This window comes from Pararge aegeria, chromosome 21 (genome assembly GCF_905163445.1).
Source record: "Pararge aegeria chromosome 21, ilParAegt1.1, whole genome shotgun sequence".
Classification (NCBI taxonomy): Eukaryota; Metazoa; Arthropoda; class Insecta; order Lepidoptera; family Nymphalidae; genus Pararge; species Pararge aegeria.
Window position 1 is genome coordinate 8,882,798 of NC_053200.1, and position 26,328 is coordinate 8,909,125.

Consider the following 26,328-nt stretch of genomic DNA (forward strand, 5'->3'; position numbering starts at 1 on the left):
TAGGTACAATGGGCAGGGGCAAGTAAGAAATAGCTTGGAAGATGGCAATTACTTCAAGCATTCCGAGGTGCTGGAGTGGTAAATGTAGTTGGTAGACCCCCCACTACGTGGACAGAGGACATTAAGATAGTCACTGGATAAGTGGACACAAGCGGCGCATATATATAGCATCGTAGCATACGGAATGTAGCCTTTCTTGTCGAGAGACCTATATCCAGTAGAGAATAAACTCCTTTAAGAACATTAAGAAAATCAAATAAGTTTTAAATAAAACACATTATAGACGCCACCAAATCAGACATTAGTCAATTTAGCAATGAAATTCCTAAATTGACCCCAACCATTTATAAAGCCACAGCTTACACCACCGCACCAGAGAGATCGTAATCCAGCATCCGTTTTCTTATATGATTCCATTAGTCAAATTGTTTAAAACCAAAGTGTTTACGCAAACTTTACGATCGCCCTTGTATTTTGGATTTATTGCTCATTGTATAAAAAGATTGCGCTTTCGAAATTTATATCTTAAAAGTTTTCACTCACAGAGTATGTATGTCAATGGGTACGTATTATGTTTTATGATCGGCTATAAATAATAAATGGGATTCTGTTTGTAACATTGCTCCAAATACCTAAATTACTAATACGTCACTTTGTTCAAAATGACAGTTATGCCTTCATTCATATTTGTAGATGAAAGATAATAAACTTAATAGGTTTAACAAATGAAAATTGTGTCGTGACCTCATAGTTAAATAGCATAAGAACCTGACCGTGCTTATGGATCCCTACTATTGTATAAAGTCCCCAGAGTGAGTTTCTTAGACACGTTTGAAAAAGTGTACAGATAAAATTTTACAGACGAATTCAAAATTCTTTTATTTCAAGTAGGCCTAAAACAAGCACTTTACTACAAACAGACATACTTGACGTTTCAAACGTCAAGTATGTCTGTTTGTAGTAATTCTACCACCGGTTCGGAAGGTAAATAATAATGTTTTTTATTTAATTTACAAAATTATCACTTTCTCTAACGGTGAGATAAACATCGCAAGGTAATATGCACAGGTACTATCCGCACTTGGCTGACTATGGCCAAACCCCCCTCATTCTGAGTCCCCCGTCTCCCGTTCGGGGTCCCCCGTGCTCTTTAGTGGGCTTACAATGGGTTGATACTTGATAATCAATTTTCGACTTCACATTATGGAGAAGTATAAGGCATGCGGGTTTCCTCACGATGTTTTCTTTTACCGTTAAAGCATGTGATATTTTAAATTTCTTAAATTTAAAACGCCCAAATTACCCCAAAAGGGACCACCACCACCACTAGGCTATCATCGCTTATAATTACTTGAAACCAAAGAATATTTATTTTAACTTTGGTCGAAAAATTGTGTTCCGTGAATACTAGTAAAAGATGTGCGATATGTGAGGCATGAAAAATATTTTCATTGACAATGGAAGAATGTTTATTAAAACTATTCAGCCTAGGAGATATTTTATATTTAAAACTTCTTTTGTTTGCTTGCTTTAAACACTTTGTGCGCAATAAGAAAAAACATGTAGTTTTATGTAGACGAAACTAGTACAAAACGAAATTTCGACTATTCGAGCCTTTGGTAAAATGGATACGGTTAAAATTGCGCGTATTTGGAGATGACGTAAAAACCCAAAAGGAAAAGATGAAAAGAATGGACCAAAAATTCTTAGGCTTGTAAGTACCTACTTGAATCTGATAAACAGGCAAAGCCATTGCATAAACTAGTGATTTTATATTCATCTGTTGTAAAATCCTGGCCCTCGTATTGTATTCACGGTGGAGCAATCGCTAATTCTTGCGCATACGATTTTCTCCATATGAGGCGAGAATGCCGAATGCATTTTCACACTATCTCAGCTTGCTGCTAGACCTAACTAAGTACCTATTAAGTTTATCTTTAGTATAAACTAGCCCCTATTATATATAAACGGTAAGGTATAAACGGTCGATAGTATGCAAATATCCTAACACCAGGTTAGGACATTGGCATTGTCCTTATAGTATACGTTAAGTTATCCACCCAGATAGTTAATTATTTATTAGCCTATTGGGAGAGGTCCTTAGCCCACTGCTGGACTAAAGGCCTCGCCCAATGGGAGGGTTAGCCAATAATAACCACGCTGAGTAGGCGGGTTGGTGACCAAAGTAGATGCAAATAGTATCACTCTTATATTAAGATTATAATCCCTAAAAGCCCCGCCTTTCTGCTTCGTAGCAGCATGGTGTTTCAAGCTTTAAATTCCTCTCCTAGAGGAGAAGATGACTGTACCAAGCAGTAAGCAACATAAAAAGGATAAACGTCAATATGTTAGAATATATAGTAGACTAGCGTACCCAGCCCGCTTCGCCGGCAGCCTTGCTTTCTTTTACTTAAACAATAAACTTACATTATTAAATTTTTAATTTAAGTCTCATAATATATTAAATCATTTATTTCTCTCCGTATTCATTCTCTTCTATTCTCTTCTCGAGCGGGTGTTGATCATTATCTACACCCATGTACACCCAACAATAGAATATCATCATAGTAAATAAAAGCTGTATTTGACAGTTTGACAGTTCAAAAATAGGAGTGCTCCGATCGTCACTAAACTTTACAGGATTACTCGCCGGGTCAATCCGGAGATTCCCTGAAAGTTTCATTGAAATCGGTCCAGCCGTTTCGCGGAGCCTCTACGGAATATACCCACACACTTTCTCTTTTATATATTGATATCTGAGAGTTCTTCATAACAATCTCAACGGCGTGTGAAGGCCACCAATCCGCACTCGGCCAGCGTGGTAGACTACGGCCTAAACCCTTCTCATTCTGAGAGGAAACCCGTGCCCTGTAGTGGCCCGTGCCCTATAATGCCATAGTGAGAAATCTTATATGAAACGATAAAAAAGCTTGGGTGTGAATTGGTCTAGCTTCATAGCGTAATATAAATAAACTGTGGGATGGTCATAACAAAAAAAAAATTACCCGGCCAAGTTTGTTGTGGGCTGTTCCTAGATCAGGGCGCGTTTGGAACCCTCGTAGCTTTAGGTTTAAGTTAGCGAACGAAGTTATCACCATCCCCTTACAATTATGTATACATATATGTATGAATGCTTCATAAGTGCCTGTGATAGGCCTACATGAATAAAGAAATTTTGTATTTGAATTTGAATTATCGGAGATGGATAAGAAAGCAAATCAGTCCTATGGTTTTAGCCTTCTATTCAATCATTTGTAGATACCAATTATTTATAGCATCGAATTCGGTTTAGATTTCTTAATCCCATTATTGATTAACCTTAGCTCACGTTTAAAATCCTATTACCCACCAATGTATTAACTTTAACGTAAAGTAGGTACTTACATACTTAACGTATGGATCTGATGTCCTAGAAGTTCGCCAGCGCTACCCTTATTACGTATTTCAAAGTGGTATAAATTCAGTCTTACACATAACTAACTCCCCATTTAAGTCTAAATAATCTGAACTAATGAATAACAACAACATAACAACAACTGAAAGGCTATCTGCCTCGTTGACCCAGTGGTTACGATGTTAGAAAATGGATCTCGAGATAGGTACTGGATTTGATGATACTAAAAGTGCATAAGATATTGCGTTTTTATCTCTCATTGCCTATAAATACCTTTTAGAGAAATTGGAAACGTTGTCATGCCATTTAACCCTGAAAAGCATGTTAACCCGTTGGACGCTGTTATTATCCCTTTTTTTTGTCGTTGTGAAAAACCTGTATGGCTACCTTCGTCCTTTTGGGCAGGACAGAGGTTATGTATGACTCGTATACCCGAACTGAAAACCACCACAGCATGTCCCTCTTTTTGGCTTTACTAGACGCCCGGGGAACCCGTTGTATACTTCCCGGACAACATCTAAGGTATAAACACAGGGGAAATACGTCGCCTCGTTAAATCCATCTCAAGCGACGGATTGCACGTATATGTACATTATACTTAATCGATGACGATTTCGGAGAACGCATGCAATCTGGAGCGTAGTTGATCTACAAGCAGATGATTGATAACCCTTAGTTTTAACCGTTACTTAAATACCTTAACAACACGTTATCTTCGATGCATAAAAATTTCGATGGAATTTAAATTTACAAAGCAGCAACTAAAGAGAACATTAAATATATCGTTACTCCCAGAATAAGGCTGCAGGCTGTAATCAATGATGGGTGATAGCGGAGGCGCGGCGCCGGCGTCACTCCGCAATTATAATGGATAGTTTCACCTCAATCTCTCTACGCATCATAACTTGTTTATAATATATCTCGGAAAGACATGGCCCCTACTTGACTTCAGCATTATCAGAAAATTACCGGATTCATCTCTTTTCAAAACATCTAATACGGCGAATCTGATACCATGTCTGCGTAGCTACCCACAGCGATTGTAATATTAAGTTGTATGTAGTACCTACATAGAATGTTATTTAAAAAAATATATATATATATATATTTGGTGCTTATTTCGTTAGTTTATATTATAATTACAAGCAACAACAAATACCTACATGAGATTGTTTTTGGTTTTATACTGTTTTACACTGTACTAGCTGTTGCCCGCGACTTCGTCTGCATTTGTTTTGTTATTTTGTTTTTGATGTGGCATTCAATTTAGTTGTAGTTCTAAAAAAAATTTAAGTATTCAGTATCGCTAAGCCTTAAGTGAGGGGTTTGTTGCTGTCTGCTGAGGAGTTCTGTACTCTATCTTCAACTACATTCAGATCTAAACAAAGTTTGGGCACAATTAAACACATATTATAACCTCTATAGTACAAAAATAATTATTTGAATAGGTTATAATTTGTCGGAGTTATGGTGTAAAATCGTCAAACACTTTCATCCCCTCTCCCAAAGGAACCGAGCTTAATGTCCGGACAAAAAGTATCCTATATCACTTCTAACACTTCCAAAAATATGTGTACAAAGTTTCATGAGAATCGGTTAAGTAGTTTTTGCGTGAAAGCGTAACAAACAAACTTACATTGACATCTATAATATTAGTAGGGATGTCCAAAATACGGCAGAGAGCGCCACTGTCGCCACAGATGATATACGCTGGACAACAAACCATAAGTTTTATTCGAACCTTACAATTTATACTATCAATCACGCAATAAATTTCAATCGTGGATAAATACCAAAGGATTGTTACATTTGCGTCCTGAGGTCATAAACATTGAATACCTAGCTATCCACGAAGCCTTTTAAAGTGCCGCCCAATTACCATACAGCTATTCAGTAAACAACTTCAAATTGGTAGCTATTTGCAAATAAAAGCGATTTTAGAGCCAAATATGGCTCGAGTTCATAGGTGGCGCCACCACGCTAAATTTACGAGGTGAGTCAATCATAATTATTATTCGTACCTCGTTTCTTAGGCTTAGGTAATAATAGGTGTTAATAAACGTTTATATGAATAACCTTTTTGATTTTGGTGTTTAGTTACGTAGGAACGTTTTATACTATACTAGCTGTTGCCCGCGACTTCGTCTGCGTTTGATTTTGTTTTTAAAGTATTCAGTATCGCTAAGCCTTAAATGAGTATAGTTGTATATACATATAACATGTGACTGTCAATTAATTATAGACAAATAATTTGCAATAAAATAAAATTGTGACTTTACTTAAAGATCTAAGCTATCCTATCTCTTAAGTTGGACCAGACTGCTTACGGTGTGCCAATTTAATTTAAAATCGGTTCAGTAGTTTAGGAGTCCATCGCGGACAAACATCGTGACAGGAGATATATATATATTAAGATTTATGCGCCCTTTAAAAGAAGGTGGTTACGTATGTATCAATTCGTAGTAAGTAGCCTTTAGGAAATAACGTAACATACTTTCGTAAAAAACCCTATTATGTATATGGGTTTTTTATATAATTGTATATTGTGATCACACATAGTTATCAATTGGTGCCCACGAGACTCTAAGCGCAGACGAGGCCGACCATTAAGAAGATGGTCCGATGAACACAGATAGCAAGAAAAACATGGGCAGGAGCAGCTATGGACAGAAAGTCCTGGCTACTCATGGAGGAGTCCTTACAACAAATATTAAATCTAACATAGTTTTAAGTAAAATTACTAACCTAAACATTTATTGCATTTAGAATTTAATTATGTAAATTCAGAATCCATTTAAAATTAACCGTTGTGAGGAACAATAAAGCTATTATTATTATTATATACTAGGGCTTGGCTATATTACACCTGATCAGTGTTATGCCTAGAAAATGCATAAATATGAATACCGAGGGTACTGTGAGGGTACGAGATAAGTGCTGTTAAGAACTGTTTTCGGAATGCCACTCTAGATCTTTGCTATTCATATAAGAAAAGAGAAGATAAAGCGATTAGTACATTATATATACCGGTAATGCAGCATTGGTTGCCCCCAATGAGGTGAACAGACGACATGAAACGATTTGTCGGGAGCCGCTGGAAAGAAGCCCAAGTCCGTGGATTTTGGAACTCTTACCTTTACCAAGTAGTGGCCGTCAATTGGTTGCGGTGAAGATGACGACATGAGATATCAACTTCGTAATGTTGCGTGATTCCCTACTTTGCTTCTACTGCCGCAAAAAAGCCTTTGCGAGAGCGCGCCAACACACACGAACCTTTGATAAGCTATGCGAGCGAAAGACATGATCATATTAGGTTTAAAGAAAATTTTAAAAAATGAGGATATCCTTCGACGTTTGTGTACCAAACAGCTTGTATGACGACCTCGCACCAGCAAGCATAGACTGGTTTTGCTACCGCAAATAAAAATACGAGGTCGCAGGGCGTCTGGAGACCAGCGAAACAATATTGTAGAGTGCTTAAATTCCTCCGGCTTTCAGTAATGGATATGAGAGTGTTATAACGATGACGTATCAACACCGAAGTTCTCGTTTACATTAATGTAATTATATGTAATAAAGTCATGATAACATTATGCATAATTTTATTAATTCAGTATTTCTTATCCTCCTCAATAAATATGCAATTTATTCTCTATTAGATCTACTCTATATATCTACTTCCAAAAGAGGTAGTAATTTTACTAAAGCAATGGTCTTATTTTGTCCTAAATTAAATTATATAAGTATAAAAGCAGACGGAACACTTTAACAAGCAATAGCAAATTAGTTGCATTTATAGCAATCGAATGGTAATAAAATTCGAAAACATGAATTAAATCCTGAAAACCAATTATCGCAAAACACTAAAAGCTGGTTGTAAACTCACGTGACCTAGTCAAGTGTTAAATGAGCAATAAACATATACCGGCGAAACGTTATCACATAGTAACCATCAATAGCAATATTTTCAGTAATTTACGATTACGAGCGGGCTCTCCTTGACTTCTACTTAGTTGCATCTATTCATTAATTTATGGAGCAAATTTTGTAATGTCGAAAACTAAAATAAGGATAGACTCTAGGTTAGACTAAACAGCTTACTAGGTTTACTAGCTTACTATTTTGAAAGGACAAAATAAGAGTTGATATAGCTGTGGGAGAGGATAAATTTATATCCTTCCCCGGGGATATAATTGTCTCCTGCATGGGCTAGCCGTGCTGAACTTAATATCCTTAAGCTTATATTACGTATATTACGTAAGCGTCTAAAATTCAGAAATTCCACTTGACATACAAACATATATGCACTCAGTACATTTCAATATTTTATGAGAGACCCCTTACAATCTTAAAATAATGTACATCATATTATACAGAACTCTTTGTTGTTCTGCACATAAATCACTGGAGATATTCCAGTAACCTTATTACAAGATAACCAACACCATCACGAAGTAAATCCTACCATTTTACTTGTGAAGACCTGCTCAAAACCTGGTCAAGACCTGGTGAAAATATGGTGATGCTTTGAGTATTCCTTCTTGATCAAATCGTACTGAAATGAGGATAAACTGACGTCCAAAGCTAACGCGGAAATGGGTTGGACACATAGCTTGGTTTCAGTGGCGTGAATAAAGGTTTTTTTTGCTTGGTTTGCTACGCTGATGGATGTTGAGGTCCCAAAGTACTGCAGTGACAACCCCATAACCGAAAACAAAGCATTGATATATCCGGCACTAATTTGACAAATAACAATTAGTTTGAATACTTGCAAAGAGTAGTGAACTCGAGCAATACGAAACGTAGGAACGAGACAAGTGTAGAAGATCATAAAATTTTACCGCTCTTCAGATGGTATATTCACAGATACAACATCTGTAGTGCTCTCCTGGCAAGCTCCAGATTCTTTGGTACATAGACTATACAAATAATCACGGGATACAAGTGACACAAGAAAGTCTAATAAACCTATGTTCTGTAGTGGAAGTCTTTTTGATGCCAGACGATTGAATTGTTGATGAACTTTTTACATCTATGAGGTTCGAAAATAGATGTCCTTTTGACGCCAGACGGTTGTAATTCTAATGATGATGATAACATTTTACCGCTATGGTCTGCCCGTGGCGCTATCCTAATAAGCCGCAGACGTTGTAAACGTCTAGACAATTAGACAGCTCAAACAGACGTATCATAACTGTCAAAACAGTCATAAATTACCTATTTTATTATCTACAGCCAATAGATTGTGATCAAAGCTAACGATTGATTTCGCGGTATAGGCTGACACAATGAGACGGGTAAATTAATCGCAATTGCCTCAACGCGATGTAATTCGCACGCATATCTAATGTTACTAAAATTATAGTTCGCTATTGTGGCGAAACTAGTTGATATTGAAACTAAGTTGTATATGATAGAAAAATTATTACCCTCTTTATTTTACTTGTAATGCATAAAAAATTTACATGAGTGTGTTTGTGTCTCTCTGTAGCATCGTAGCGGCCGAACAGATGAACCGATTTCGATTTTTTTAAGTGTTCTTAGCTATGTTTGATGAAAATCGGTCCAAGATGGTTGCAGCCACAAAATGGAGGGTTACTCATTTTTTCACAACTCCCTCAATATGAGTATCAAATGAAAGGGCTCGAATTTAAATACAAAATGGCTGCCACCAGAAAATTCCTAAAAGCATTTTTTTTCCAGAGCTCCCTCAATATGTAATATCAGAGGGCTTGAGTAGTAAAATGATGAACATGAAATAGAACGTAGATAAATTTTTAATTTTTAAAATTAATATTTCTATGTTACAGATAAAAATGGGTCTGAAAAAAACTAAAGATAGGCCGGAAAATCGGTTATATGTTATAAACTAGCTGTCCCGGCAAACTTCGTACCGCGGAACTTTTTTTTTGATGAATGTTATATTTCAATACTTATTATCCTATTAAGGACTAAGATAAATCCAAAAAATCAAATATCATAAAACAATTCTTGAGTTATAAATGGTGAAACTAACACAACTTCCTTTCATATATATATAGTTAAGAAAAAAACAATAAATATTAAAGTTAAGTACACGCGACTAAACCAGTCAAATCCACGCGGTGCAACTTATAATTGCTTCAGACTACGTACACCACGCCTCACAGACGTTAAAAATGCATTCTCTCCTACACCGGAGCATCCTCAAGAGATGTTGACCCTTCAATGCATAGATGCTAAGTTACAAAATTAAGGTAATTAGCTTGATTTTTATTGTTTATGGAATTCTGCTTCTATCAAAATTTCAAATTTCAAATTTCAAATAAGTAGACTTATTTCGGACGACTCAACCAACTAGTATACAAAATAATTGTGTCCCCGGATGCAAGTTCTAATGCCAGTGCAAAGAGTTACTATAATATACTACGATTACGAGCCTTCGTGCTTTTGAAAATGTGGTTTCGATTTTGCGGTTTCGCGGTACATTTGTGAAATATGCAAGAATATGTTTTGAGTGGAATATGACTAACCGCCTGTGTGTTTTATTCAATACTTACTACGTGACATTTAACCACAAGTCATAAGGGTTCTGCCAAACAGGTGTTTAACTTTGAGTAATAGATAGAATTTTCACTGTACCATTGTTATAGCTTTGTAGTAAGCAAAACTTGTTTGATGTAATTTTTTTGAAGTGAAAACTTCTTTAGCGGCGTTGAGCACTTTTTCTGTAATGGGTATAAAATCTTAAACTCGCGTCAGGACACGTGACCTGATCGAAAAAGCGTAAGACGGATTTGTCAAAACTATTATTGATGCGGTCTTTATTAGACATTTAAATAGGTTCGAATCAAAACTGTTCGTTTCTTACTTCAGCTACCATAAACCTATCGTATCAGTTTTAGAGATTGGCGATGATAGTTCTGGTAATGATGATGGTGAAAAAGTCGTTGAAATTATGGATGAAAGTTGATTTTTCGGAGAGATAAACTTTTTAATGTAAAATAATTGTAATAGTTTTAAAGTGTTAAATTTTTAATGTAATATAAATTGTCATGTTTGTGTACGATAGCGCAATAAATGAATATTGTATTCTACCACATAAATTATAGTACTTTTATACTGATAAAGCAATTGGTGCAAAATTATTCCCTAACCATTTCAAAATATCAAACATGCTCAACGTTAATTAATAATCAAGTTTTCACTTCTGCCGGCACTCCCGGAGTGCAACCCGTTTTTTTTTATCTGTAAAACGTCTATTATAGTACCCACAGAATTATGAAAATACAGAAACTGTGTTATATAGAAGCATCAAAAACCACTCTACTTTAGAAATGTTTCTCGAACAGGCGGCAAGTCTCTTCAAGCCATTTAGCACTTGACAATAGTTATTATTTTACCTCTAATGTTCTTAACGTTTACCACAAGATGGGAAAATGGGAAAAGTTTGAAAGCTAGCATTATTCCGCGGGTGTGAAATGAGACTAATTCAGCTAATTCAGAGATCAGCTAATTCTCCCAAAATTTTGCTTTTCACTTTTCAGTTTGCTAACTTATGATAATTATATAATGGTGCTTTAAATTTTTCCAGATTTTGGTTATTCACTAGGGATTAGTTAGTTTTCACTGCCCAGTTTACCAGCTTTTGACCCTGATTACTTTCCCTGAATTTGTGCTCCGACACAAGGTCTCTCATTGATACATGATACATACATCATTCTCTCTCTCTCATTCATAGCTACAAGACAAACCAACCAGAAACCAAAGCTTAGAGAAGGAGTTGCTAAAGTGCTAAAGCAATGGCCAAATATGGTAGAATATTCTTAGAAAACCTTGACCATGGATGGGGTGTCAGGGTGCTAAAATCGTGACCCCGGAGGGAAAGCGTAGCAGGCTATCACGAAAGTGACGTGTAAGTGAGTTTTAGGAAGCCTCTTGAAGTTGACGACTAAGTTCTGTTGGAAATCATCAATTTGGAAATCACTATACACTATTATGTCCAAGGTGTAAGTCAATTGGATCATGAAAACGAGTATTCTTTACGCATAAAGTACCTATATAGCTTGTCACCTATTTAAAGAGGATCTTAAATATCCATTTTACAATCTAGTTAGATTCAATTAACGTTATATATCACACTATAACAATATCGTATTACAGTTCAGTATCGTACTCGCAATAAAGCGTGAGTTGACTGTTATTAACCCTCTATATTTATGACAGCTTAGATACAATTTCTGCTCAACGCCCTAAGTAATTTACTGCCCCATTATTTACATTTCTTAGAATAAGTTGTGAAGCGATTGAAATAGAACAACAGGGTGACTTCGAGTAGATGTTACGGGCGAAGTCCAATGCTAGGTCCTTTCGATTGACTGCGGGGTCTGTTTATCCCCATCACGATGTTATTTAATGCTAGGCATACGCTAAAGGTACATGCCGTGTGGTGAAGGTAAATCAGAATACAGCTATCACCACTCCTTCTCATCCCGCGGATGTCGTACGTAGCGACTAAGGGAATGTATCTGAGATAGAGCAGCAGCATCCTCTGTGCTACTACTACCATCTGTTGACATCACCATCTGCCCAGCGTGGTGATTATGGGCTAACTTTCCAGTTGGGAGACGCCAACGAGACGTCTAGTCCAGAAGCATCTGAATAAGGCTTTTGACTATAGGTTATTTCCCAATTTTAATCCCGTCGTGTTCTGCCAATGCCACTGAGTCACGATCCAGGATCACGCAGCAGAATTAATTTATCACTCCACTGAATAACAAAACCTACCACCAAGCTACTACTTCCTACCACCAAAAGTCCACTGCTGGACTAAAGGCTCTGCCAACGGGAGGGCTTGTCGATAATTACTACTCGTACGGTATCACTTACTAGTACGGTAATATTTCCTCAGTCTCCACCTGCAACATCCGCGGTCAGAGTAGGGGTGGTCACATAATGTATTCTTATCTACAGTCAGCACTCGGCCTGCGAATTATAGATTATAGGAGAAAGTGTATTATGTCATCATCATCATATGAACCTACATTACCGTCCCACTACAGGTCTCCTCTCGCAATGAGAAGGGGTTCAGGCCCACCATAAAGGGATCAAGGGCCCACATTAAGGGGTCCACCACGCTGGCCCCGTGCGGCTTGGTCGACTCCACACACCTTTGAGAACATTATGGAGAACTCTGAGGCATGCAGGTATCCTCACGATGTTTTCTTGCACCCTTGAAGAAATTTATATTTTAATTCGGCTCCCGAAAGTGTACTCCTACCCATTGGACTATAACCGCTAAAATGTATGCTTTGTGTATAAAAATAAAGGTATAATAATAATATATACTGGCCTTACAGCTCCCTTGCACGCAGATGGCGCGATATCCGGGCTTGGTGCACGGTGTCCCATCCGCCACCAGTGATAAGGAAGCGTAGAAATGTTGACCCAGAGGTCTACAGTTCAACATGCAAGGAGAATCACCTGGTAAAAAGAAAAAATTGCATATGCTTTTACAGTCATTAAAGGTTATGATTTTTTCGTCTCTGTAAATATAGGTACATGTATATCTTATATTTATTTAAGTTATTTTCCTTTGGAGCTTTATGTAGGTACATATAAAGTACCCCTTATGGATTGTTTCTCAAAAAAATATTTTAATAACATATTTACAAACTTCATAGACATGGAAAAAACAAACAATCTTCAAACCCCTCTTTCAAAAACCCAACTTGTCCATTACACTCACTCACTCACTTACACCCCTATGTATGTACATGAAGACAAGTTATGTTAAGCCGTCAAGGCTCTGTTATTATCACAAACATATGATAATAGCCTTTAAAGCCCTCCAACCCGTAAAGGAGCAACGTGTTGGAGTTGTTGTCTTATACCCCCCTCTCCTATGAGATTCCATGACATACCCATGTGAGAAGGTATGTGACCTGCCGTGTACAGGTCTCCTGTCATGGGTATTAAAACGGTCGTCTGCTTAACAGTACGTTCTAAATTGATTATTTCTTACCATCCACATAAGGTACCCAGGTATAAAACCTTCCCCGGAAAGGTCTTCGGTCATAGGACGAGCACTGATCTGCTCGCATGTCACTTCCTCCGGTAACACAGGGCTAAACAAAAAAATATATTAAGCCCTAATATATAAAAATAAGGTTGAGCCCATCCGGAGTATTTATCGGTATTTCAATTATTTAAACAATTAGAGAAACTAAATAAAGAATTTTACGCAAACATAAAACCCCAACTTTACTTCTGAATCGGAAATGACTTTCGTGCCAACATAAATAACTATTATGCCTACATCTTCAAGATTGGTAACCTTCCAAACTTTATGAGATAACGTTGTAAGTCACCGAATGAATGCGTCTGTAAAAGCAATCTGCTTTTAATACTTATCGTTTTCGGAATAAAATTCAAATTAAGAAATGAAATGTGTAAAATTTCACGTACAGCTATTTACAAGTAACAGCTTCATATAGCTTCTATAAAATATGATCACTCTCTGCAAAGCAAACCCAAGCTCTTATTAACTGAATTTTTAAAATTCCTTGCGAAGATCGCAATAAATATTATTAGTTATACAGCGCGTTTTCTTTCAAGTAAGTACACGCGGAAAATTAAACAAACATCCAGCCAATAAATTCAAAATCCAACATTTATTACCCGTTAGCAGCGAACAATGCCAATCAAGGAAACATTTACGAGGCATAAAACTCTTAAATCATATGGGAAATTACTCTTGCGACTACATTCGACCTCAGTGTTATTCATAGATTTATGCCTATGTATTCATACTTCAGATACTCCAAGACACTGACAAGCGAGCTAAAACACCCAAACGTGCAAGTGTGGGTGTTTTAGCTGACTTCTCCTTCTTCTTAGTCCAGGACGCGTTTGGAACCCTCGCAGCTTTAGTTTGAAATTTAGGAATATGGTTATCGCCATCATCTCACTACCATATAATTCTCATGTAATGTACGCATTAAAAGTGCCACCTATGAGCTACTATGAAGACTACCTACTACTACTTGAATGAAGATATTTTTGACTTCGACTTAAGTAGTGTTAGAGCTTTTTATATCAGCACGGCTAGCATGGGCAGGAGGCAATTATCTCCGCGGGGAAAGGATAAATTATTTTCTCCCACAGCATAATCCACTCTCAGAGCACTAGCGCACAATCGGAAATAATATCAAAATAATATATTTGCAATAATAAACGGCGGTAAACTTCTCCTATTCCGTGCTTGAGCAGGTGGACGACACGTGAATTATATCCCTTGTCATAATCGGTGGATATAATTTTTGTCTCCTGCCTGTGCGAGCCCTGCAAAGCTCATCCAGGGAAGTACCTACTACCGCCATACTTATTTCTGCCGTCAAGCAGCAATGCTGTAGGTATTACAGCAATTCCAGGCACATAACACCTATGACTGATTTGTGGACACATGGGTGGGTGGCACATTGTAGGGCGTGTTCGTTGCATGATCTGCAACGAACACGCCCTACAAATTTTGTTTTGTTTATAGGCGAAAGTTTTCCACTTATTGCTTGATTATTAAAAAACCAAGAACTTCCTAACAAAAGTGTGAAGGGTAGAACCAAGAAGATTTTAATGGCTAAGAATCCCACATAAATCCCCACCGGCTATCCCCTAGGAAGTCGCGTATCTCATAAGTTTGAGATTTTTGTCAGTATCTTTTCATTCATTAAGTATGCATTGATTATACATTCCGCTGATAATTAGACACTTATTTATTTATATGTCCAAGGAAATCTGCATCGATCACAAAATGAATTGTCATCCTAAATGTAAAGTATATTTGGGCTTACATCTTCAACCATCTTTGTGATAAGATCAGATTCCATTACGAAGTGAAACATCAATGATTAAAGCTTATACGTCTGTTCTAATTTTAATCATAATGAGAAAAAGTGGTTTGGAATATAACCATTTTTAACCTAATAATAGTTTAACCGATGAACCGATCTAGTAGTACCGATACCGAATATAGTTTAATAAAACCGATAATAGTTTAATCGAGAAACTGACCACGGTGGGATCATTAGCCAATATTTGTGCCAAGTCAAAATACTATAAACAGTCCCTGACAGAGTTTAACAGGTAAATAAATTAAAATTACCATAAATGAGTGTACAACTTCTTGATAATAAGAACCGCAAACCGGTGCCCAACACTTCGCAGTACTAAGTAGGTATGTATGTAGCCAGTGTGTTATCTTAACGATTATGGCTAAGCTTAGGTGATTTCATGTGGATTACATTGTATGTTAGAATATTTTTTCCCATCACCTATAATATTGCTGGCATCCGCAGCTAGTTATTATATATTATTAAGTAAACAATCTTTTCATTACTCTTAAGTGTAAAGTATGTTCAAAAACATTAAAATAATACTCCTTTATATTTGACTGCTTTTATCATTGTTTTCACTATACCTCTTTATTTGTACAACACATCAAGAATATATTCAAGAAAAACAGAAACATGAGGAAATAAGTAAAAACCACAAGGGCCTTGTCGTTTAATAGACATCTCTGCCAGACAACCATTGAATTAGGTGAAAACAAAAGGAGTACAGACTGCAAGTGGTACAAAAGATTTTAAAATACATGCTTGCGAATAACTACGTCCTACATAAGATAATTAACACAAATACATTATACAAAATATAGTTAATAATATAAAAAAAAAACTAAAAGATAACATTATAAATAAGAAAAACTAGACACCAGTATATATTTGAATACTCTAACATACAATAAATATTTACTTTTAAAAGTCGTCGTCAATATGAATATAATGCGTCAAAACTGCTATTTCAAATATCGCCAGAAAGTTTGTTGTTTTTTTTTTTATTTTACAAAAAATAAACTAAAAAAAAATAGTAAAAGATTCATTCACTCAACCATAGGGCGTCTGCTGGACATAGATGTTTTTTGTAAAGATTTACACTTGATTTTATGCCGCTTGTATCCACTGAGAACCAACATCGGCTTTCCAGTGCGAGGCATCGCCACTCCACATCTTGGGACGCCCACGTTCATCGGTTCTCCTAGCTTTATAGCTACAAGTTATACAAGTCCTTTGTAAATCACGACTTCATAGTTTACAGCTGCTTAGGTTCAATCCTATTAGAATTATTGATACGGATAAAGGTTACCCACTTGTATTTAGTAATCTGTGATTAATATGAATTCTATTTAGTGTCAAATAAATTCAATAGGTGTAGTTAATGTGTCTGTATTGAATATAAAGTATATTTCTTCTGTTTGCTATAACTATCCAAAACTTTTTTTTTTAAATATATAGACTAGCGCTTGACTGCAATCACACCTGAAGTTAAGTGATCATAGGGCGCGCTTGCCTAGAAAATGCCTATTCACTCTTGATTTAAAGGTACCTAGATTATAGGTATCAGGGAAGATGGGAGGGCATTCCAAACCTTTGCGGTGCGTTTAAGAAAAAAAGAAGCAAAGTGCTCCGTACGTGTTGATGGTATTTTGATGGTTCGTAACAGTTCAGATTATTTCGATGCCTTGCAGTTTGATAAAACTTAAACTTAAAACTAAACCCGGTTAACTGCTACCATCTTAGACTCCGTCATCATTTACCACCACGTAAGATCCCAGTGAAGGAATGAGTTGCAGTTATATAAAAAAAAATGTAACAAACAAACAAACACACTTTGATTTATAATGCCATTATGAATAACTTAAAAAAAAAAAAAGTTTATTTGGGTAAATAAAATTACTGTAAACACTAATGGCTGGAGCCTTGTTTTAAGGGTAGTAACACTACCCCTGTGTCACTTACAGCTGTATTGCACTCGTGATATCTTTTGGATATGCCAAGGCAGTCTTGTGACGTCTGCCTAGTCACGCGTACTCTGATGGTAGGGGTGTCTAGGGTAGTATTAGGTGAAGCTATAGGAGTTGCTTGATCACGTGATCTGGAACAAAATTTTAGTTGTTAGCAAAACACAAAAAGTGTATCGTTCGATTGTAAGTAGATCAAGTGTAAGTTCTTGTGCTTACAAACTTGACAATGAAGGTAATTGCCTTCTTTGTCGAGTCTTACTGAGTGGTAAAGTGGACGTGCCGGCTCCGATTCCCTGGTCGGGACAAGAGCTTGTATTGGGTTTTTCTTTATAATAAAATATTAGGACCAGCCCTTTGGAAATGGGCGCTATCCACATTAAGCCGACGGTCTTGGTTTTTATCACTAACAATGTCATTATTAGATATCATTAAACCCCACCAACCCACATTGGAGAAGGGTGGGGGTCTACACTATAAACTCTCTTCACCTCTTAGATAAAGAATAGTAAATTAGAGAAAGTATGTAAAACTTTACTTACGTCTTCACCTACCCTGGCATAATCGTGAGCGCTGTGATCGTAGAAGTGGGAGGTCCTCTGATCGATTTCCGACATAGCATTTGGGAATTTATAATTTCAGAATTTTCTCTAGTCAGGTCAGACTTACTAGTAAACGATTTAAGGGTGCTACTATCTTAGAAGTCATCATGGGCAAACTTGTAGTGGAATTCAAAAAAATACGTTACGTAAAAAGAAACTACCACCAATGACTGCGAGAGAAAAGACTGCGAGTTAAAAGGTTGTACTAACCAAACTTTTTATTTTATTTATTTAAAACAAATCATATAAATCACACCTCCCTTATTAATTACCACTTGATGCTCTAACAGTTTAAAACAAGGCGTTTGGGGCGGTAACATCAAAGGGTCCTGCCAGGATATTAACGAGTTGAGTTACAAATAACTTCAAACCCGTTAATCTAATTTAATGATACTTAGATATTATCAGACGTATTAATAGAAAAGAAAAAAAGGACTTTCAAATATAGAGTTCATTTTCGAAAGGTATGGAATTGTGATTCCCAAAAAATAATACTCAAATATCCTCTATAAGATGCTGAGTGCTGCTCTAAATTTTACTTGGCAACGACTTAAAAAGATCGTAGAAAATATTTATTTCTTGCTTTTTACATGATTTTCTATGATATTTCGGTTTTCTATGTCATTCTTTTTATACTTTAGTTGTTTTTTAGGTTTTTTTAAATATTACCATTGCTTGCTTCTCTGGAATTGCAGTGCAAATTTAATACGAAAATAATTGCATAGCTACCTAACATTTATTAATTTTAACATGTATACTTACTTAGTCATGCTAGGTACAAGGTCGGGTCAAAAAATATTCCAGTTAAAAAAATGTCTGTACACTCAAAAAAAAAATTGGTTATTCCTAACAAGATAGTGATTGTTGTGATCAAGCATCTTGATTCCATACGAGCCTAACAAGAACATAGATACATCAAATAAGATGATAATGATTGTTTATCATAATTCAATGGACTGGGCAACTTTATTGCTCCTATTATTTTTACTTAACTAAGGCATATTCTTAACTGATTCAATTTACGTACTTGTTTAAGCTAAATAATTAAAAATTATCTAATCATACAAAGAAGTAAATAATAATAGAAACAACGTATTTATTTGTTAGAATCAATGAACATACCTACATTGTTAGCTCAATCTATAATGAACTTGCTGCTATAACTAATCAGCTTTTGTTGTTATGTTTATTATCATAATTGTTATAATTTATAAAACGTCAACTAAGAGTAAATCTCTCTTAGTTGGCTTTCTTTTTTTAGAGTGTACCAGACCGGAGACTGAAGATTGTTGCCGGTCCCGGTTAACTTCGTAAAACCCTAAAGCTTCATGGACTGACGTAGGCAATTGTAATTCAAATGTAAATTATCATGCGATATAAAGACGGCCGATTGGCGCAGTTTACAGCGACCCTGCTTTCTGAGTCCAAGTCCGTGGGTTCGATGCCCACAACTAGAAAATATTTTTGTGATGAGCATGAATGTTTTTCAGTGTCTGGGTGTTTATATGTATATTATAATTATTTATGTATATTATTCATAAAAATATTCATCAGTCATTCCTGTACACATAACAAAAGCTACGCTTACTTTGGGGCTAGGTGGCGATGAGTGCGTTGTAAAAATATGTATATATATATATATATATATATATCACTTCTGTTATTACACGGCGAGCGAAATGCGTTAGGAACGTAGGTGAAAAATTAGGCTGGAACTAGTGGTCCCTATCAGCAGTATAGGTACTCCAGAAATGGGCTCCACCCCGCCCGAGAATCGAACTCAGTCCCGCAAAAAGATAGTCCGAAGTCCTAACCAATAGGCCATCACCGCTACACTTGTATTAAACTAACTGCAAAAAGAACAAGAATTATAAACAGTAAACTCCAATTTTTTTATGAACTGATCAAGGCAGTTGTAATTCAAATGTAAAGGACCATGCGATATATCACTTCTGTTATTACTCGCCCAATGAAATGCGCCTCCTGTCGTTAGGGACGCAGATGACAAATGAGGCCGGAGCTAATTCGTCTGGTTTGTAACACCGCAACCTGGTCCCTATCAGCAGGATACTAAGGGAATGTGCTTAATGAAGGAGTTTATTCCCTCGAGGTGCTCTAGATAATTTATTTCGTGCGATAATGAACTGGAAGCCGCGTCGGTAGTTTAACTACTTGAGATATAAATTAATAAATTGATGTTACTCTTTTTTTCAAATCTTTACGCACTTTAGTTGGTTTTCGATGAATATATCATCATCATTAACATATTACCAGCCCACTGCTGGGCACGGGTCTCCTCTCAGAATTAGAAGGGTTTAGTGAAAAGCCCACCACGCTAGTCAACCATCTAAGTACTAGACTTTAATATTATATAATCTTATCTTCTTGAAAATGTACCATCTACTAGACTGTAATCCCTACTAATGTTATAAATGTCAATGTAAGTTTGTTTGTTACGCTTTCACGCAAAAACTACTTAACCGATCCTCATGAAACTTTGTACACATATTCTTGGAAGTGTTAGAAGTAATATAGGATACTTTTTATCCCGACATCAAGCTCGGTTCCTTTGGGCTCCGACAAATTATAACCGATTTAAATAATTATTTTTGTACTATAGAGGTATTAATATGTGTTTAATTTTGCCCAAACTGTGGTTGGAGATAGAGGACAGAACTCCTCAGCGGACAGCAGCAAACCTCTCATTTAAGGCTTAGCGATACTGAATAGTTAAATTTTTTTTAGAACTACAACTAAATTTAATGCCACATCAAAAAACAAAATCAAACACAGACGAAGTCGCGGGCAACAGCTAGTATTATATAATCTTATATCTTTAAACGAACAATTCTTGAAATTTTAATTTTCTTCTTAATTATATATAAATAAGAAGAAAATTAAAATTTCAAGTTCATTGTTCATTTCAAATTTAGTGTACATTTAATGAAATTTAGTATACCTACATTAAATTTAGTTTCGGGGGCAATAAATCGATCTAGCTAGGATTCATTTATATTGGAATCTCGAAATCATTTATATTGGACATATGACTATTTTTTAAGTCGACTCATTAGCGGACGAAGTCGCGCGGGTCCACTAGTTGTTTTTATACCTCTACAGGTTAAGCGATGACTGCAACGCTATTTGTGAAGGTTAATAAAAATGCGGTCTAATATGGTATAGGGCTAACCTGTTAGAAGTATTTAGCAGTTTTATTAAAGCTTTTATACTACTTATGGGTTTTAACGCTCCATCGTACCGGTACGTAAAATCGCAATAACTAACGGGAACACACATAGCCGAAACCTACCACTGGACCGGACCAGCGAAAATTCAGATATTAAAAATTACCAAATTTCCCGTTCCCAAATTTGCCGGGAATCGAACCTTCGATCTTCACTCATACCGCTCACCATTGAGTCAGTGGAGTCGTCAATTATTTATTATTATAAGAAGTAAGTATTAATAGTCGAGAATAGTTTCGTTAAAAAACTTTAGTTGGAAAGCGAGAAAGCCAATGGGTTTCTTCCTTTAAGGTTGTACAAAAAATTCAAGTGACTATTTATCTTATTCACAAGCAGACTTTTTTCAACTTTAGTTATTTATAAAGGGCATAGATAACCGTTACAGAGACGCTATAATCTAAATCGATACTAAATCGATAATACGATATCGTTTTCTCATTTCCTCTATGCTTAGTCTAGAATCTTTTATCTCTGGATCCCGGCCTAAGGCAACCCGGCAAATTAAGATTGACTGTATTTTGATTACCTACTTATCTCACTAACAGGACTTCGAAGCTGGTCGCATTAATTCTGTTGTTTTGTTACAATTATCTGTGGACTTGTACACTTTCATTTGTAAGCAAATAGCCTGGATCGTTAAAATAACGGTTTTCTCGTGTTCTATTTACTTTAATGGGTTGATTTGCCAACAAAGTTCGTGTAGCTTTGAGTGCCGCATTGACTAAGCCTTTAATGGAGTACCTAAGGCGCTGCATAAATCTTTACAGCAACTAAATAAACTATACAATGTTCTAAATATGTGTCAAACGATTATTGCAACAATTAAGTTGCCCGCGAACACATCTTTTTTTTCGGTTATCTAAAAAACTCTTGGAAAGGAGTTAAGGAGTTTTTCCGGCATTTAAAGTAAATACAAGGCAAGTTTTGTTAAATGTTTGCCAAAATCAGTTAAGCAAGGCGTTCGTAGGTAACAAAAACATTCCCCGGTAAAGATACTCGTGCTTTTATGATATGAAGAGTATCCATACTCTTCATGACATAAAAGATTGACTATCCATCTTGCATCTTGCAGGATGCAAGCTACACATTTGTGAATTTCATCAGTATCGGTGCAGTTTCGAATAGTGGTAAATAAATTTAGCCAGGTATTTTATTTCAACTCAATGAAGTCAACACTTAATTAGCTATGAGGTTAATGTGATAGTTTCTACCTGATAGAAGAACAAAAATAGAAGTATCGAGATAAAGTATTATTCTGTGTACAATTTTAAGATCAAAAATACCGTAATATCAAGTATATTTTTAGCCGTGCAGCTGTTTTAACAAGAAGGAGAATTTCAAGTTGAAGCAAACGAGACGAGCATAAAAACGTATTAATGTGGACACGCCAATTAAAATAGAAAAAATACTACAAGTTATAATGGGCATAGAATAAATTAAACACTATCACACTTCATCCTAAGTGCGGAAACAAGTACCCTTAGTATAAGATTTGCGCGCGCGCAATCGAAGAGTCGTTTTAGAGGATCAAAATATTTGAGCATCTAGTTAAAATTGATCTCATTTTATGTTGTGTTAAAGCTCAAATTTGCCTACAAAACGTCAGGTAGGGCTTATGTTAGAACGTTTATAAAATAAAAATCAGATGTACAAGATTTGCGAATCTAAAACTAGTGATATTAGGTCCATTTTACTTTGGCGGTAAAGAGTTTAATATTCGAAAACGACTCCCCGATTGCAAGTGCGCAAATTTGTACTAAGGCTACAGGTTGTGAACCCCCTTAGAATCTGGTATTCGCATCTGATAAGCGTAATGGAGGAGGCGTCATGGCGTTTTCATTCAACGTACGCATTCATTGCTGTCAGGTGTACGCTACGTGAAATGCGATACTGCGGCTGTATAGTACCTGCAATTATTTGTCAAAATGCAGGAAATTTATGTGAGAGTCATCCACAATGGTCACTAAAGTATAAGATCCAAGATTATCTTATCTTAATGACCACTGATGGCGCATTGGAATATTGAGTGGCTATGAATTCACTTAAATAATCAATCCATACTTGCAAACTAATATTATACAAAAGTTTGTATGGATTTCTGCTACTCAATCACGCTAAAAAGGCTGATGAAATCTGGGTGAAATTAACACAGAGATAGATTGTATACTCTGGAATAACTAATATAATTGATTTACTCTTGGTACGGTTCCCGTGGGATAGATTTTTTTGTTCTTAACAGAGAAAGAGATCCACTTTTTTTAATTGGTAGTAGTGACCAAGGATCAGAAAATAACAAAGGCATACATATCACTTCTACGAGAACTTAATAGCGTGTAGCAACTGGTAATATTACAAATGCGATAGTTTGTTTGTTTGTTTGCTTGCTTGTTACTTATCTATGGTAAGATTGGATCTTGACCAAAGTTGGTAAAATATAGCTTGTAATTTGGAGATAGAAATAAAGTACTTTTAATACCAGAAAAACACTCTGAATAAAAAAACGAACTTCTGTTAGCTACGTAAGCCTTAACCACTCAACCATACGTATAAAAATATAAAGACTTTATTTTTCAGCACAAAAAAACACATTTTCCCTGATAAAATCGTCATCATCATTTCAAACCTCCACTGGTATTACCTATGTGAAAATTTCTACCGTGTCGTGTCTTATGTCGCTCTGCACCTAGTGCTGCCAACGCTGTGATCTCTGGTGTGAAATTGCCGCTCCAGCGCCTTGGGGCCCAACACGTCTCGCCTCTCTCTACGAGCTACCTGCGTTGACTTTTGCCCGGACCAACTTATAAGACAGCACTCACTTAAGATATGAGGAGATCCGTAGAAGAAGTCAAAGAACTTATATTAACGATTATTATAAACGATTCGCCACTTGTTAACATACAACGTGTAACGGAATCACGAAATAGTGTTGAAGGGTGCGTAACTATATTTTGGAAGGAATCAATACCTGTAAAAATATTGTATCAAAAGAAGCATATTTTTTTTTCCATACAAACTAATGCATAACATTCGAAATGTTTACTTATGACAACCCTATTGAAGATAAAAAACTATGGCAATGGTTTACTCAAAACCTATTTAGCTTTTCGGTTTCACAGATAAGGCTCAGAGACCGTAAATAATGTACCTCTATAGCCTCTGAAGTATTATTTCGGTTTTCATTATCACGTTGTAAATCGGTAGCTTTGACTTCTTAAGACTACGGATCTCCTCATACCTTTAGTGAGCACAGTGTCTTATAAACTGGTCCGGTTTGATTTACAGCATAGGTAATTAGGGAATTAATAATTTCTTCATGTCCCCTGCAGGCCGATTCTGTATCTTAATTGATAGCCACCAAATAACTAGTTAAATCCATATTTTGCATTTTTAAACCTAAATTTCCCAACTGAGTTCATTTCAATTCGGTTAGCAGATACAATTACGCAATGTATTATGGTTTGGGCATTATTTCATGATAGCATTCTACACTGGCTAGCCTTATTTTGTGTGAACTCAAATACGATATAGATCAACTGGTCTGGTCTGGGGCTTCAGACATGACTATAGTTACCACCCTACTAGCAAAAACGTGTCCTAGCGATAAAGCGTTCCGGTACTATGCCGTACAGAAACCGATAAAGAAGAGAAAGAAACCACAAACATTTTAGACTGCATCATCATTTGGCACCAGGTCAAATTGCAGTTAGCGATTAGTGATGATAACCCCTATTGGGTAAGGCTTCGGTTTCCTTTGCAGGTGGACTGATTTCGCTCTCCGGCACGCAAATCAAACTTTCAGAGTTATGTGCGTTTTTAATTTAAGTAATTAAATTATCATTAGCTTTAACGGTGAAGGAAAACATCGTGAGGAAACCTGCATGCATAAGAGTTTACCATAATGTTCTCAAGGGCGGGTGCAGTCTACCGATCCGCACTTACCCAGCTCGGTGTAGCCTAAACCCTTCTTATTCTGACACGTGTCCTGTAGAGGACTGTTAATGTGTTGATGATGAGATTGCAGTTAATCTCCGATTGGGAGAGTTTTTTAGTCCAGTAGTGGACGGTTTCAGGCAATCGATTAATTCCAGTCAAGGGCTAACTTGTAATGGAAAAAAAAAACTTAATCATGTTAAGGTACGCATAGCTCGTTTCAATTGCTCAAATGTCAATGATCAAATACAAATAACATATAGGGTCATGGGCACAATACATGCAAGATATTGTTCGATAACACGATCTAAATAACTGCTCGTAACGACGTGGATTGACATTAATTATCCCTAAACAAAGAGAATATAAATCACTTACATGTCTTGTCCTGTATTACAAGAACTGCCCGCAGCTTCGCTCGCGTATCTATTCGTGAGTACTTTATCCTACCGGCCTACTAATGTTATAAATGTGTGCTTGTTTGTTGGTCCGTCCTTTACACCTTAACTAAGCAGCCAATCTACTTGATATTTGGCATAGAGTTAGTTGAAAAGACGAATAGTAACATTATAAAACGTTCTCACTTCGTATTTGTAAAAAGAAGTAATAAATGCGGACGAAAAACTCGGGTACTTACTAATAGGTTTTTCAGGTTAAAACAGGCTAAGTATTAAGTATAGAATCAAAAGATTCTTCTAAGATAAGCAAATCTCTAAACTAAAATTTTACAGGTCTAAAAATAGTGGAATCCTTTCCCACGGAAATGATTGTTTTTTTAAAGTACATAAAAGTGGAAGGACTAAGTCGATGGCCCGTCTGATTTTAAGTGTAGAGCTATCGTCTGTAAACAAAGCAACACCTCGAAGGGCGTGCAAGGAACAAGTCTTACGAAATTCGCCCTGTATCCATCAACCTGAGGTTTGTAAATGTACATACAATGTTCAACAATTACATATCGGATAGAAGCAGGCGTTACTTTGAGGAAAACCATAATATATTATGAAAATTAAGCTTAATTTACTATACTCCGCGAAAACAGGAGAATCTGTATGGTGTAATTTTTAATTACTTCAATCCGTATACTCCACACCAAACAGATCCTCGGCAATGTACCCTCTACGTACGCTTCGCTCCGATACCGGAGCATCCGCAGGAGATATTCAATGAATAATTGTTAAGTGATTACTTAACACATTTATTACATTGCCGAGGGATTAGAGGGTACATTGCCGAGGATCTGTTTGGTGTGGAGTATACGGATTGAAGTATTGGATATGACTTCGAGTGTTTAATTATAAATAACACTATACAGACTCTCCGGAG

General features: G+C 36.3%; 1 protein-coding gene across 1 annotated transcript in view; it reads right to left on the minus strand.

Moving 5' to 3' along the window:
* Window positions 1–12,254: 12,254 nt before the first annotated feature.
* Window positions 12,255–26,328, minus strand: part of LOC120633433 (thrombospondin type-1 domain-containing protein 4-like) — a 31,185-nt gene continuing 17,111 nt past the window's right edge. Inside the window, exons 4-7 of the mRNA XM_039903641.1 lie at window positions 17,227–17,362; window positions 13,398–13,500; window positions 12,731–12,856; window positions 12,255–12,358 (exon numbers count right to left, since the gene is read on the minus strand). Coding sequence (XP_039759575.1) covers window positions 12,255–12,358; window positions 12,731–12,856; window positions 13,398–13,500; window positions 17,227–17,362 — 469 coding nt within the window. The remainder of the gene's footprint in view (window positions 12,359–12,730; window positions 12,857–13,397; window positions 13,501–17,226; window positions 17,363–26,328) is intronic.